The 12,513-nt window shown below is 37.0% G+C and overlaps 1 protein-coding gene across 2 annotated transcripts in view; it reads left to right on the forward strand.

Annotated features, from left to right (window-relative positions):
* Window positions 1–12,513, forward strand: part of LOC122564433 (cystathionine gamma-lyase-like) — a 107,110-nt gene that overhangs the window by 91,030 nt on the left and 3,567 nt on the right. Inside the window, exons 9-11 of one of the 2 annotated variants that reach the window (XM_043719280.1) lie at window positions 93–214; window positions 3,442–3,494; window positions 10,599–10,737. In XM_043719280.1, coding sequence (XP_043575215.1) covers window positions 93–214; window positions 3,442–3,494; window positions 10,599–10,737 — 314 coding nt within the window. The remainder of the gene's footprint in view (window positions 1–92; window positions 215–3,441; window positions 3,495–10,598; window positions 10,738–12,513) is intronic. The other variant, XM_043719281.1, reaches the window with a different exon arrangement.

A 12,513-nucleotide genomic window follows, 5' to 3' on the forward strand; every position in this document is an offset into this window, starting at 1 on the left:
TGCAGTTCTGGCAAGAAAACCCATTCTGGTTTATATATACTTCATAAACCTTTATAAATGCCACCTTTACTTTGTCAATGTATATTTTTCAGGTCTCCCTTCTCATCCACAATATGATCTGATAAAGCAGCAGTGTACTGGGAGTTCGGGCATGATGGCTTTCTTGATTAAAGGAGATTTGGAAAATGCCACGACATTCCTGAAAAACTTAAAAGTGAGCACTTTTGTAATTTCTTCCTACCTATGTCTTATTCAAATTTACGGGATTAATATTTCCCACTCTTATAACAGGTAAACATCATGTTCACTTCTGTTTGTGTTCCAACAGTACAGCTGAGCCTAATTTCAGCATTGACAAATTAAATGGGGAGCTTTTCATTGTCTTTTTTAAAAAGAGAGAGGCAACTTTCTGTCATAGTTAGGGGGAATAATAGAAATTTGCTGCAGTATTTCAGTACCTTGGCCTAGTGTCTATGCTTCAACTCATTGCTCCTCTACATTAGAATATCAAATGTGTCTCAAAACATATCCTCACCCAACATCCTCAGACATGCGTTCTTCACACAGATTTATGCAAATTCCCAGCAGGATCAGGCAACATTTGTGGAGAAAGAGAGGGAATTTGTATTTCTGGTTGATATCCTTTTGTAAGTTGGGTCATAATGCATGGAGTTTAAGCTGCTCTATTCCCAAATTCATCACAAAAGTTAAAGATATTAACTAATACGTAAAATTCCCAAATTTTCCTCATTTTTAGACCCAGATTGATAGACCAGGAGTTTGTACATACCAATAGTTACTTTTTTTATTACATGTAATTAGACTTTCCCTACAGGTAGACAGTCATAAACTGTCAGCATCTAATACTATAAGTTAAAACTCTTATTCCTACATAAACTCTCCTTATGCACAGATTGACAAATATTGACAGGAAAAATAAAAACATGGATGGAGGGAAGACTGGAAAAACATTTTTTCACAAGATCTGTTTAATTGTACTGATAAGAATGTTTCTTCTCAACTTTTCATTCTCCCGGTGTCTGCGTGGGTTTCGTCCGGGTGCTCCGGTTTCCTCCCACAAGTCCAAAGATGTGCAGGTCAGGTGAATTGGCCATGCTAAAATTGCCCATAGTGTTAGGTGCTTTAGCCAGAGGGAAATGGGACTGGGTGGGTTACTCTTTGGAGGGTCGGTATGGACTTGTTGGGCCAAAGGGCCTGTTTCCACACTGTAGGGAATCTAATCTAAATATTTCCAGTGATTTGCAAGAGTCATTGGGTGGCTGTTTCACTTCTGAAAGGTCTCTGACTTTCAATTAATAGCCAATGCTTATAGCAATTGCTGAAGAAAAGATAAATTAGTTTTCTACTGTGTAAAGTGTGTTTTGACTGCAGTGAGCAGAGACAGACAGGTCTTAAGCTGGTGGTGATCTGATCACTTCTCTACCTTTGTTTCCCAGCCACAATTTTTCAGTTACCTGAGAACCAATCACAATGTTGGCAGGCAAGAGGCCTTTGTTATTAATAACGGGTCACTAGTCCATAGACCAATCAACTTCCTGTTGCCAATCAGAACTCCATCTGAATACTCAACCCCTTAACTCCAGCTCATCTGTAACCCACATTCCCTTTACTGCTTGCTCAAACACCTAAATTATGTTCACCATGAGTGTCAGTTAATTGTTTTTCAAAATATGCAGCAATCCTTTCAACACTGGTTTTAAAGCTGTACTTTCTCAGTCCAGTTCACAATTCTAAAATGCATAAAAATAAAGATATGGTATTTTAACTAACATCAAAAGCTAAGAGATATTTAAGCATTCAGGCAGCTGGTTCTTATGTGATAGGAAGCAAAAACACTAACAAGGCAAGAGAAAATGCTTAACAAGCTCTCTAATGGGAAATGATTAAAATATACTATTTTAATGTTGTATATATTATATTTACCATGTCACAGAATTCATACTGTATCCCAATGGAGATAAATTACGTGTCAGTGCAGTAACGCTGTCTGTTGGAGACTCATCCCTCATCATAGTTCTGGTCACCAGGTTATAGGAAAAATATTATTAAGGTAGAGAGGGTTCAGAAGAGATTTACCAGGATGTTGCTGGAACATTTTTCACTGGCATGTAGGAGGTTAAGAGGTGACCTTACAGAAGTTTATAAAATAATGAGGGATATAGATAGAGTTGATGGTAGTTGTCGTTTCCCTAGGATGGGGGATTTCAAGAGTAGGAGGCACATTTTAAGGTGAGAGGAGAGAGATTTAAAAGAAAAGATATGAGAGGCAAATTTTTTACACTATGGATGGCTTGTGTGTGGAATGAACATTCTGAGGACGTGGTGGATGAGGGCACAATTGCAATGTTTAAAAGACATTAGGATAAGTATGAATAGGAAAGAGTTAGAGGGATATGGGCCAGGAACAGGCAGGTGGGACCAGTTGAGTTTGGGATCATGTTCAGCATGGACTGGTTGGACTGAAGGGTCTGTCTCCATGCTGTATGACTCTATGATGCTATGTAGCAGATTATAAGCAAGTTCAAAGGCAGAGGGAAGGGAGGGGAAAAAATGAAAGGGAAGATCTTTGAGAGGATGGAAGATAGGAGAGATTAAATAACTGAGAGGATACTGTTTAAGATATAGGAGATGGTAATTGAACAATGAAAGATACTTCTAGAAGAGTTGTAAATGGAATAACAGAATTATTGTTAACAGATCCTGCCCAAAAACGTGTGAGCAGTGGATCTAATTTTGTTCAACTCAGTTTTGAGTCTGAAAAGCTTTAAGTGCCCAATTGAAAGATTAGGGACTGTTCTTTTAACATATACAAGGTTCAAAGGAACATTGTAGGAACCAGAGTATAGCGGTCAGACTGCAAGGAAGGAACCTTGTAAAATGGAAAGGGTGTTTGATGCGATTGCAAAGGAGATGTTGCCATGGAGGGAATAGTCCTTTAAAATGCTCAAAGGGAAAGAACAGGTGAATTTGATGGCACTAGAAATGTCATGGAAGCTGGTGAGGTGATAAAGGAGAATGCTGGGAAAAGATCATGGTTCCGCAAAGGAAGTGTCTGGAAAATAGCATGGACAGTGTCAAGGGCCCTGTCAACTACAATAGAAAAGGAACGCTGAGTTGCTGGTACACTTTCAGCAGTATGTTGTGTTTGTTTGCTGATAAAGCCAGTGATTTCATTCATTGCTGCTGTCTTGGCTGTTTACCAAATGTGGCTCACACTGTGCCTTGAAACTTGGACCTTTCTGGCCACAATGATTCAGTTCCATAGTTGAGCAGAGCTGCTCAACTATTTGAATAATATGATGATAATTCAGGATTTTAATAATGCTTTTATTTCTATGTTAGATGAAAAATTGATCGAGTTTGATTCTTATCATCAAATTAAGTTTATGTTTGCTTTTCCTGTTGTGTCTTTCTTTTCAGCTGTTCACCCTTGCGGAGAGTTTGGGAGGATATGAAAGTCTAGCGGAGTATTCGTAAGGAACTTGGATTTATGGATTTATAAATCACAGAATTTTAGCATTAAAAAAAGTGGCTAAACTTGAGATAGAGCAGTTTAGAGATTTGAAAGTGAGTGTGGAAATTGCATAAAGGTGATAGAAAACAAATGCTTTTACAATGTAAGCAATGAAATATGTTTACTAAACATAATTCATGGAGCTACACCATGGAGCTCATTCATTTTCTAACAACAGAAGTGTATTGGAGGCATGGTAGCACAGTGGTTAGTACTGCTGCCTCACAGCACCAGAGAACTGGGTTCAATTCCTGCCTCAGGCAATTACCTGTGTGGAGTTTGCACATTCTCCCTGTGTCTGTGTGGGTTTCCTCCAGGTGCTCTGGTTTCCTCCCACAGTCCAAAAATGTGCAGGTTGCCCGTAGTGTTAGATGTAGGGGACTGGGTCTGGGTGGGTTGCTCTTCAGAGGGTTGGTGTGGTCTTGAAGGGCCTGTTTCCACACTGTAAGAAATCTAATAAATTTATATTAAAAAATTAAACAAAATGCTCCCTATTAACAATATGGTTTCATGCTATATATTTTCTACATTCTGATTTACTTGCAACTTTTCCAAGAATTACTTTATAAGACACATCAATCTGAAAAATGATTTACTTCTGTACAGTCAACACTGCAGTCCTCTAGATAATATCTTTATTTTCCCTTTATTTTCCTACCTATAATTAGATGTAAAATTTTAATTTACCATATCCTGACTATGAACAATGCAACCCCAAGTTCTCATTTCTTTCTCAATACTTCAAAGCTATTTCAGCTTGTTCCTTTCATTGGCAAAAATACATCACCCTAGGCAATCTTTAGGCTTCTGTTCTCCAAAGGTTCAAGCAGATATTAATCCTCACCCAACCTCCATGCGTCAATAATTAATTTATTCAGCTTACAGCACAGTTCTATCTAACCATCATTTATTTTGACTATCTTCTCTCAGTGAGTTGAAAAACATATGAGATCCAAACCTCAAGTAAAGCCTCATCCAGCAAAAATCCAGATAAATTTCACTAGGCAGCTTTCCGAATCTCATTCCATCTCTTTGATAACGTAGCCTGTTTTGGGTAATTCTGAAATCAAACTTAATCTAATCATGCCTCATTTTTTCATTCTGTTAAACAAACATGGTAACATGTTGAAAAGTCATACTTTTAGATACTTTGGTAATCATTAAAGCCCAGGATTTGAATTCCCTTCCCTTAGCTGCTAACTCCTTAAGGCAAGAAGATCTTGACATTTCTATGCTGTGTTTAATTGCTATTTATTCTATTTCCTACAGTTAAACTTTAATTCCTACAACTACAAACTATGCTTTGAAACTAAAAGGTATATTCTGAAACCCTTGAACCAAGAATGAGATATTCACAGAAACACACTTACTTTGAAATGTATTTCAGATTTTGTTGATTTAGCATGAACCAATCCACAAGAAGCATGTGACTATTAGTAATTGTCCATAATCAATGAGTCTTTGAGAAGAAGATATTTACCTTTGTACATTTTAATAGTTTTGTGTAGATGATTTGAGTAACCAACTGCAAGATTTTCATGGGCTCAAAATAAAGAGAAAGGACTTTTTAATGCATTCATCCCAGAATCTGATGCTATATGACTCAGTTAGGATTCCAGTAGATGTTAGTACTGGACAAGTCAGATCTCAGAGTGAAATCTGGCTTGATAGACCAGAGTCACAGAATTGCTACAGCACAAAAGAATGCCATTCGGTCCATCATGCCTACACTAGTGCTAATCTCTTGCTTTATCTTCATATCCTTGAACACCATTTCTATCCAAATAATCCAAATGTCTTCTTGAATGCCTGAACCAAATTTACCTTCACCTCATTTCTAGGCCCCACCATGTTTCATTTTTGAAGTTTTTTTTCCTCTGTGGTGGTCAGTCATTGTATATATTCACACGAGGCTGCTAATATTCCTTTAACAAAAGACCAAAAACACAAAGCTATATATGTGACAATTGAGAAAGATCCTAACATAAACAGAGATTTTCAATTATTTTCCCAGCAACATCTTTTAGTCATCCATCCCAGTGAAGTATCATTCCTATATTAACTCTTTCATTTCTTACTCAAATGACTGTTACCAACTCTTCTCCTTGAACTGCGTAAAAGCTTAAGACTTCTTTTCAGCTCTGAAGGCCTGAAGACTTGATCCCAGCTCTGATAGCCAGGATTCCCTTTTCTAACATTAACAGCCTCGAGATTTCTACCAACTACCAGTTTGCTGTCTTGATGAACTGATAAGGAACAAGCTGGGAAACTTTGTGATGCTGTAACTTATGTTTTTCCTTAGACATACATTATGCTGCTACTGTCTTTCTGAAAAAGCATTTAAGGTTTGCAGAGGGTCAAATATATGACTGTCCTACCTTGCAACTCCTTAAAATTACATTTCCTTCTCCAAATATGGTATTAGTCTAAGATGGGTTAGTTACATCCTGGATTATTGCATGAGGGGATAAATACAATCACTTTTAAAAAGATTTAATCATTTCAGGAAAGCCTTTTGGATAGTCTCAAGAAAGTTGTACTTAATATTTCTCACTTTAGAATATATCTTTTTCAGACAGTGAGGCAGTTTTTGGGTATGTAAATCAGGTCACGTGATCTCTGACAGTTATCATTACAATTTATTGTTCACCTATTAAAGAAAAAAGTTATTTAAAAGAGTTCAAATTGAATATAACTCATGTTTCAAAAGCATTAACTATGAAGTGCCTTTATAAACATAATGCTGCTAAATATTTGCACTCTGTTTGCATGAAGAATGTGTAGATGCAAAAAAGGCAATCAGTTGGAAATTTTACAGAGATGATTTATTACTTTAATTCCTCCCAAACATTAATAAAAGTCCAATACTGCTCCCCAGTTATTCCATAAGTTACTTAATTCTAATTAGTAGCTGCTTGAGGGGTGTGCTACTTATTGAAAATGCTCAATTTTCACTAATATTAATTCATCACAAATGAGCAATAAAGTGAACAAGTTTACAGCAGCTGACTGTGTAGTCATTGGGATTGCATTATTGACAAAAATACTTCAATTTCATATGTTTCGCATTTTTAATTTCTTAACAAACCCTCTGAAATAAAACTGAATAATCCACAAACATTCAATTTGATTTCTTGCTTTATTGTTCCTATATGATGAATTACTGATTAGTGAAAACTGAGCATTTTCAACATGCAGCACATCCCTCAAGCAGCCACAAATTAGAATTAAGTAACTTATGGGATTTGTACTTTTAACTTTATGTTAAATAGATTTTCATTATCAGTATTAATCTATTTTACAATGACTGCTATTAATTAATTTTAATACCAATTATTTAAAAATTATTAAAGCTCACCATCATCCCTGATATTTAAGAATTTTGAGAATTACTTATAATCTTAAAAAGTTTGTTGCATTTTTGTCTCCATCATTTCATTAGACATTTCCATTGAACTTCTTTTACTGATTCTTTCAGTATCAGACAGAACTGATCTGATTTATGGTCATTTATTAAATTCTGTTCTTACAACCTTTAATATGTATATCTCATTCTACACAATTTCTAGTAAAATTTGAAATTTTGTTATTTGTGTTGCTGTTTTAAAATAATTTTAGATGTCCACTTTTACAGGCATGAATATGTTTAGTACTTTTTAATCATTCCAAATACAGTTAATCCTTTTTTTGTTTAAGCCCACCAAACCTTTAACTAAATCTTAGAACATTTTTAATTTTAATTTCTTCCAGAGATTACTACTTTTTGATTCTTTATCATAACAAAACACTATTGTTTGTCATCGTGATACATATGAATTATGATATCACTGATGAAATTAGACTACAAACTAGGTATGAAACACAAAAGGCTGAGTGATTTTTTATGACACCAATGTCACTGGGATTAACTCAGCTATCTTCAATATGTATTTTGTTCATGTAATGTCTGCACTCTATCTGAAAAGACATAAATAATCTAGCATACACCAAGTATTTTCTCTGAAGCATGTATGAAGAAAAGTAAACTTCATGCTTGACAAATATGGTCCACTAAAAATACTTGTGTGTAAATTTATCTTCCCATTCTTGGCATCTGATAAAATTTAAAGTAGAAGTAAATCATGCAAGTCAAATGGCTATAATTACGTATTTTTTGTAATGTACCAAACCTTTTCTTTATAAGGGAAATGAAATGTCACATCCCTAATTGTTTTAGCTGCCTTCCTGGATTGCACTGAGACCATGAATAAATCCCTATGTTGTTGAGCCTTCATGAGGTCTCCCTATCCTGAGGTCTGTGCTGTAGATCTGCTCTTAGACTAGTCTGTTCCTAGTCTGAGTCTGCTTCCTCTCTGAGTCTGCCTTATCTCAGATCAATCATTACTTGACTCTAAGGAGTTCCAACAAATTCTTAATTACATACCATTATATTGATCTTTATGTTGCAACTCTATTATAGTTGTTCCATTCCTGTCCTCAGTATCTCAGTGGTATTTGCCTCATTATTTCAGAGCTACACATCTTACATATGAACAACAAATGCTCCACAATTATACTACACGCAAGCAAGTGGTTCAAATACACATTATTTCGACTGTAGTCATTGTTCTAATGTGTCTGCGTGGGTTTCCTTTGGGTGCTCTGGTTTCCTCTCATTGTACTTAGATGTGCAGGTTAGATGGATTGACCTTGCTAAATTGCCCATAGTGTCCAGGGATATGCAGGATAGATCGATTAATGGGAAATGCAGGGTTACAAGAATAGGATAGCGGGTTAGGTCCAGGTGGAATGCTGTTCAGAGACTCAGTGTGGACTTAATAGGCCGCACTGTAGTGATTCTAATATAAATTTGAATATAATATAGTGCAACATATACAATGGAATTCATAAATTTATATGTCTATGGAGGCCAGCTTGTAATTCTACATGATAAAGGAATTAATACAAACATTCTTCCTGATAGAAATTAATGTTTAATTTAATTTCTAGCACTTAATCATTCTTCAAAAAGTTTTCCATTACGAAGTTGAAAAACTCTTTGTGAATTTTATGTTTATTTGATGAGGAATGAAAGGAAATAATTTCATTTTTGTCACCAACCACTCATGGTCAAGTATAGCTGAGTGAGATTTGGAATCAAGTAATTGTGGCCCAGTGATACAGCAGGGAAACAGACTCGTTGGTCCAAATCGTCCATGCTGACCAGACATCCTAAATTAATCTAGTCCCATTTTCTAGCATCTGATTCGGAACTCACCCATCAGCGGAAACATGCTTCTTGTCTCCAGAGTGTCCAATCCTTTAATAATCTTATACGTCTCAATCAGATCCCCTTTCAGCCTTCTTAACTCAAGCATATACAAGGAGAAAGTGAGATCTGCAGATGCTGGAGATCAGAGCTTCGGGATTCCTGAAGAAAGGCTTATGCCCGAAACATCGATTCTCCTGTTCCTGAAGAAGGGCTTATGCCCGAAACGTCGATTCTCCTGTTCCCTGGATGCTGCCTGACCTGCTGCGCTTTTCCAGCAACACATTTTCAGCTCAAGCATATACAAGCCCAGTCGCTCCAATCTTTCAGTGTAAGATAGTCCCGCCATTCCGGGAATTGACCTCATGAACCTACGCTACACTCCCTCAATAGCCAGAATGTCTTTCCTTAAATTTTGAGACCAAAACTGCACACAATATTCCAGGTGTGGTCTCACCAGGGCCCTGTACAGCTGCAGAAGGATCTCTTTGCTTCTATACTCAACTCCTCTTGTTATGAAGGCCAGCATGCTATTAGCTTTCTAAGTAACAAACCCAAACAAGCAGACAAAATGCACTTAGAAACCCTTGCCACTCTCCCCTACATCAAAGACATTTCAGAGTTGACTGCCAGACTACTCAGACCTCTTGGCATCATGGTAGCCCACAAACCCACCAACTCACTAAAACAACAGCTGATGAATTTAAAAGACCCTATACAGACAACAAGCAAAACAAACATCATTTACAAAATATCTCGCAAGAACTGTAACAAACACTACATTGGACAAACAGGCAGAAGACTAGCCACCAGGATACATGAACATCAACTAGCCACAAAAAATCATGACCCACTATCACTAGTATCCTTATATACGGTTGCGGTCCATCCTAGGACAAGCCAAACAGAGACATGCACAAGGACTCCGAGAAGCATGGCATTCCAACCAGAACTCTATCAACATCGATCTAGATCCCATCTACCTCCCTCTGAAATAAAAGAACAGGAAATGACATCACCATCCCAAGGAAATCTAAACACATAAATAGCAAGCTGGACATAACACCAGTACTTCACTGGAGGCTCACTGATGATGTTACCTAGCATGATGATGAAACATCTGAAAACGAACCTTCCAACTCAGTGAGCAAACTTACATCCACAAGTTAGAGGCAGTTTTAAGGTGGTGACAACTGGATGCTGTGCCGAATTGTTCTGAGACATTGCCTCTAGCATACATAGGTACTTGCTCTTTCTCAAGAACTTGGCTATTGGCTGCAAGTTTCCGTACAGTTTGGATTGATTTTAAATTCCAAGTTCCATAGGTATCTAAATAAAAGAATCACTCAAAAATATCAAATGTTATTCTAATGTTTCTGGCAGTAATTTTGGGTTTCCAACATTGGCTAGGAAATTTGATTTGATTGATTGTCGTCACATGTACTTAAGTACAGTGAAAAGTTTTGTTTTGCAAGCAGTACTGGCAGGTCATAGAGTATTTTGACAGAACAAGGCATACAGGGTTATGGCTGTACAGGAAGTGCACATAAGATCAATACTAGAATTGAAATTAGAGAGCTCCACTCAGCAGTCTAATAACAGCGAGGATAGGTCAATATAAAAGTGAAATCTGCTATCCACAACACCCTCACCTCACCTCAGCAGCCTTGCACACAAACAAATGCAGGAATAAAATTATCTTTGGTAATAAATATATAAAGTAAGGTGGGGGAAATTATGAGAAAGATGTTTAATTCTGTTTGTTGTAGAAAATGTCCTTAATAAAGCAGCACAATATAATGTTCTGTTTTTTAGGGCTATTATGTCACATGGTTCTATTCCAAAGGAGGAGAGAGATGCCCTGGGGATAAGTGATACCCTAATCCGATTATCTGTTGGTTTGGAGGACATTGTAGACATTATCGAGGACCTACATCAAGCACTAAAGGCTGCAGTAAGATATCTAATTCAAATAGGGAAACAAAGTTTCTGAATATTTCTTTCATGACACATATAACAGAACACCTTGAGTAAAAGTGCAAGTCTTTTTTCTTTAGTGGAACTTGCAATGTTTCTAGTCTCCCATGACTTCTCCAAAGCAGCTATTCTTGGCTGTGCTGTGCTAATGCCCAGCCTTAATATTTGATTCTAATTGGATATAAGTGGCCTTGGTTTTTCTGATTAGGTTGGGGAAGGAAAGGCTCGAGCTTTTAATTCTAGTTTGAAATGAGTAGTCAACCAGAAGGATGGAATTATGTGGTGATTGCTGAGAGTGAGAGTTGAAGGTGCAAGATGGGTATACGTCATTTGAATCAAGTGTTTATGTGGAGGTTAAATATTGTCATGAGCTAATTGGACCAAATGGCCAATTTCTTTGTTGGAATTTCTATCCATTTCCATTATTACCATCTCGCGACTTGTTCTGGAAAGCTTATTGACGTTGAACAGGGTAAGGTTTGATCCTTGGAGGGAATATTCTGCTGACAAGCAGAGAATGGGCACTTGGAAAAATGCAATATAGTTTCTGGCCCCTGTGACACTCTATACCATAGGCAGGGTGCTGTTTTCAGGAGAGGTACGGATTATTTCATAGAAAGTGTTCGTACACTCCTGCTAATAATCAGTACTTTGGTGACCCAGTCAGTTTTTCATTGTTTGCTGATAAAATAAGCCCTGAGAAGGGCCTCATCCACAGCCAGGCAGCACCAGTTCTGTTTCTCTTGAATTTGACTTACTTTTGGGTGAGGAACTGGGGGAGAACAATTTCAAATGATGGGATTGAGTTTAAAAATTTCACTCACTTCTTTTTTGAATTGTTTCTCTAGCATCCGAATGTGATTAAACCTGCCGAACAAATTAACCTGTGAGTGTTCCCTTGAAGAAAATGATTTGTTTTGCTGGCAAAAAGCACAGTGGCAAAACATTTTGTATTGTTTATGAAGCTTCACCGAACTGTAGCCTTTTAAGATGGTTTGACCTGTAACGAGTCATCATTTGATTCCATTAAATGCCAGTTGTAAAATGCATGCAACTAGATAAATTGTTGATTTATGTCTTCTGTAATTTTATGGGATATTTTGTGAAGGGTTGACTTGAATTAATTTCCTAAATTTAGGTTTATTTTGCTGTCATGCACTCCTCTCTGGAATACTGGTAGGGAAACTAAGAATTGATTTTCTTGATGTATCAATGAGGTGAGATAAACGATGATTAGGAAACTAAAACAAATTTTCTGGAAACACTCAGCAGGTCAGTGTTTGCGGAGAGAAACAGAATTAACATTTCAGGAAAATGGCCTTTCATCAGAACTGGAAAGGATTGGAGTTGTGAAAGATTTTAAGCATCCGCAGAGGCTGGGAAAGGAGAATACACCAAAGGGAAAGTCTGCAATAGAGTGGTAGGCAGCAGAGATAGAATGACAGATGATGGTGCAAGGAAAATGAGATGGTAATGGTGCAATAAAACAGGTCCCAAAATAGGAAAAATGGGAATAGTTGAATCATGACCAACTGCAAAAATAAAGACAATGGATAAGATTTGATTCGTTGAATTCAATGTTGAGGTTGTAAATGACCTAATTGGAAATGAATTGCTACTCTTGAATTTACATGTAGTTTTATGGGAACATTGCAGGAGGATGTGATCAGAGTGGAATGGAGAACTTAATTGACAGGTATCAGAAGCTCACCACACTTGTGAACTGAAGGGGGATGACCTGGTCAACCAATCT

Source organism: Chiloscyllium plagiosum, chromosome 29 (genome assembly GCF_004010195.1).
Source record: "Chiloscyllium plagiosum isolate BGI_BamShark_2017 chromosome 29, ASM401019v2, whole genome shotgun sequence".
In the NCBI taxonomy this organism is placed as follows: domain Eukaryota; kingdom Metazoa; phylum Chordata; class Chondrichthyes; order Orectolobiformes; family Hemiscylliidae; genus Chiloscyllium; species Chiloscyllium plagiosum.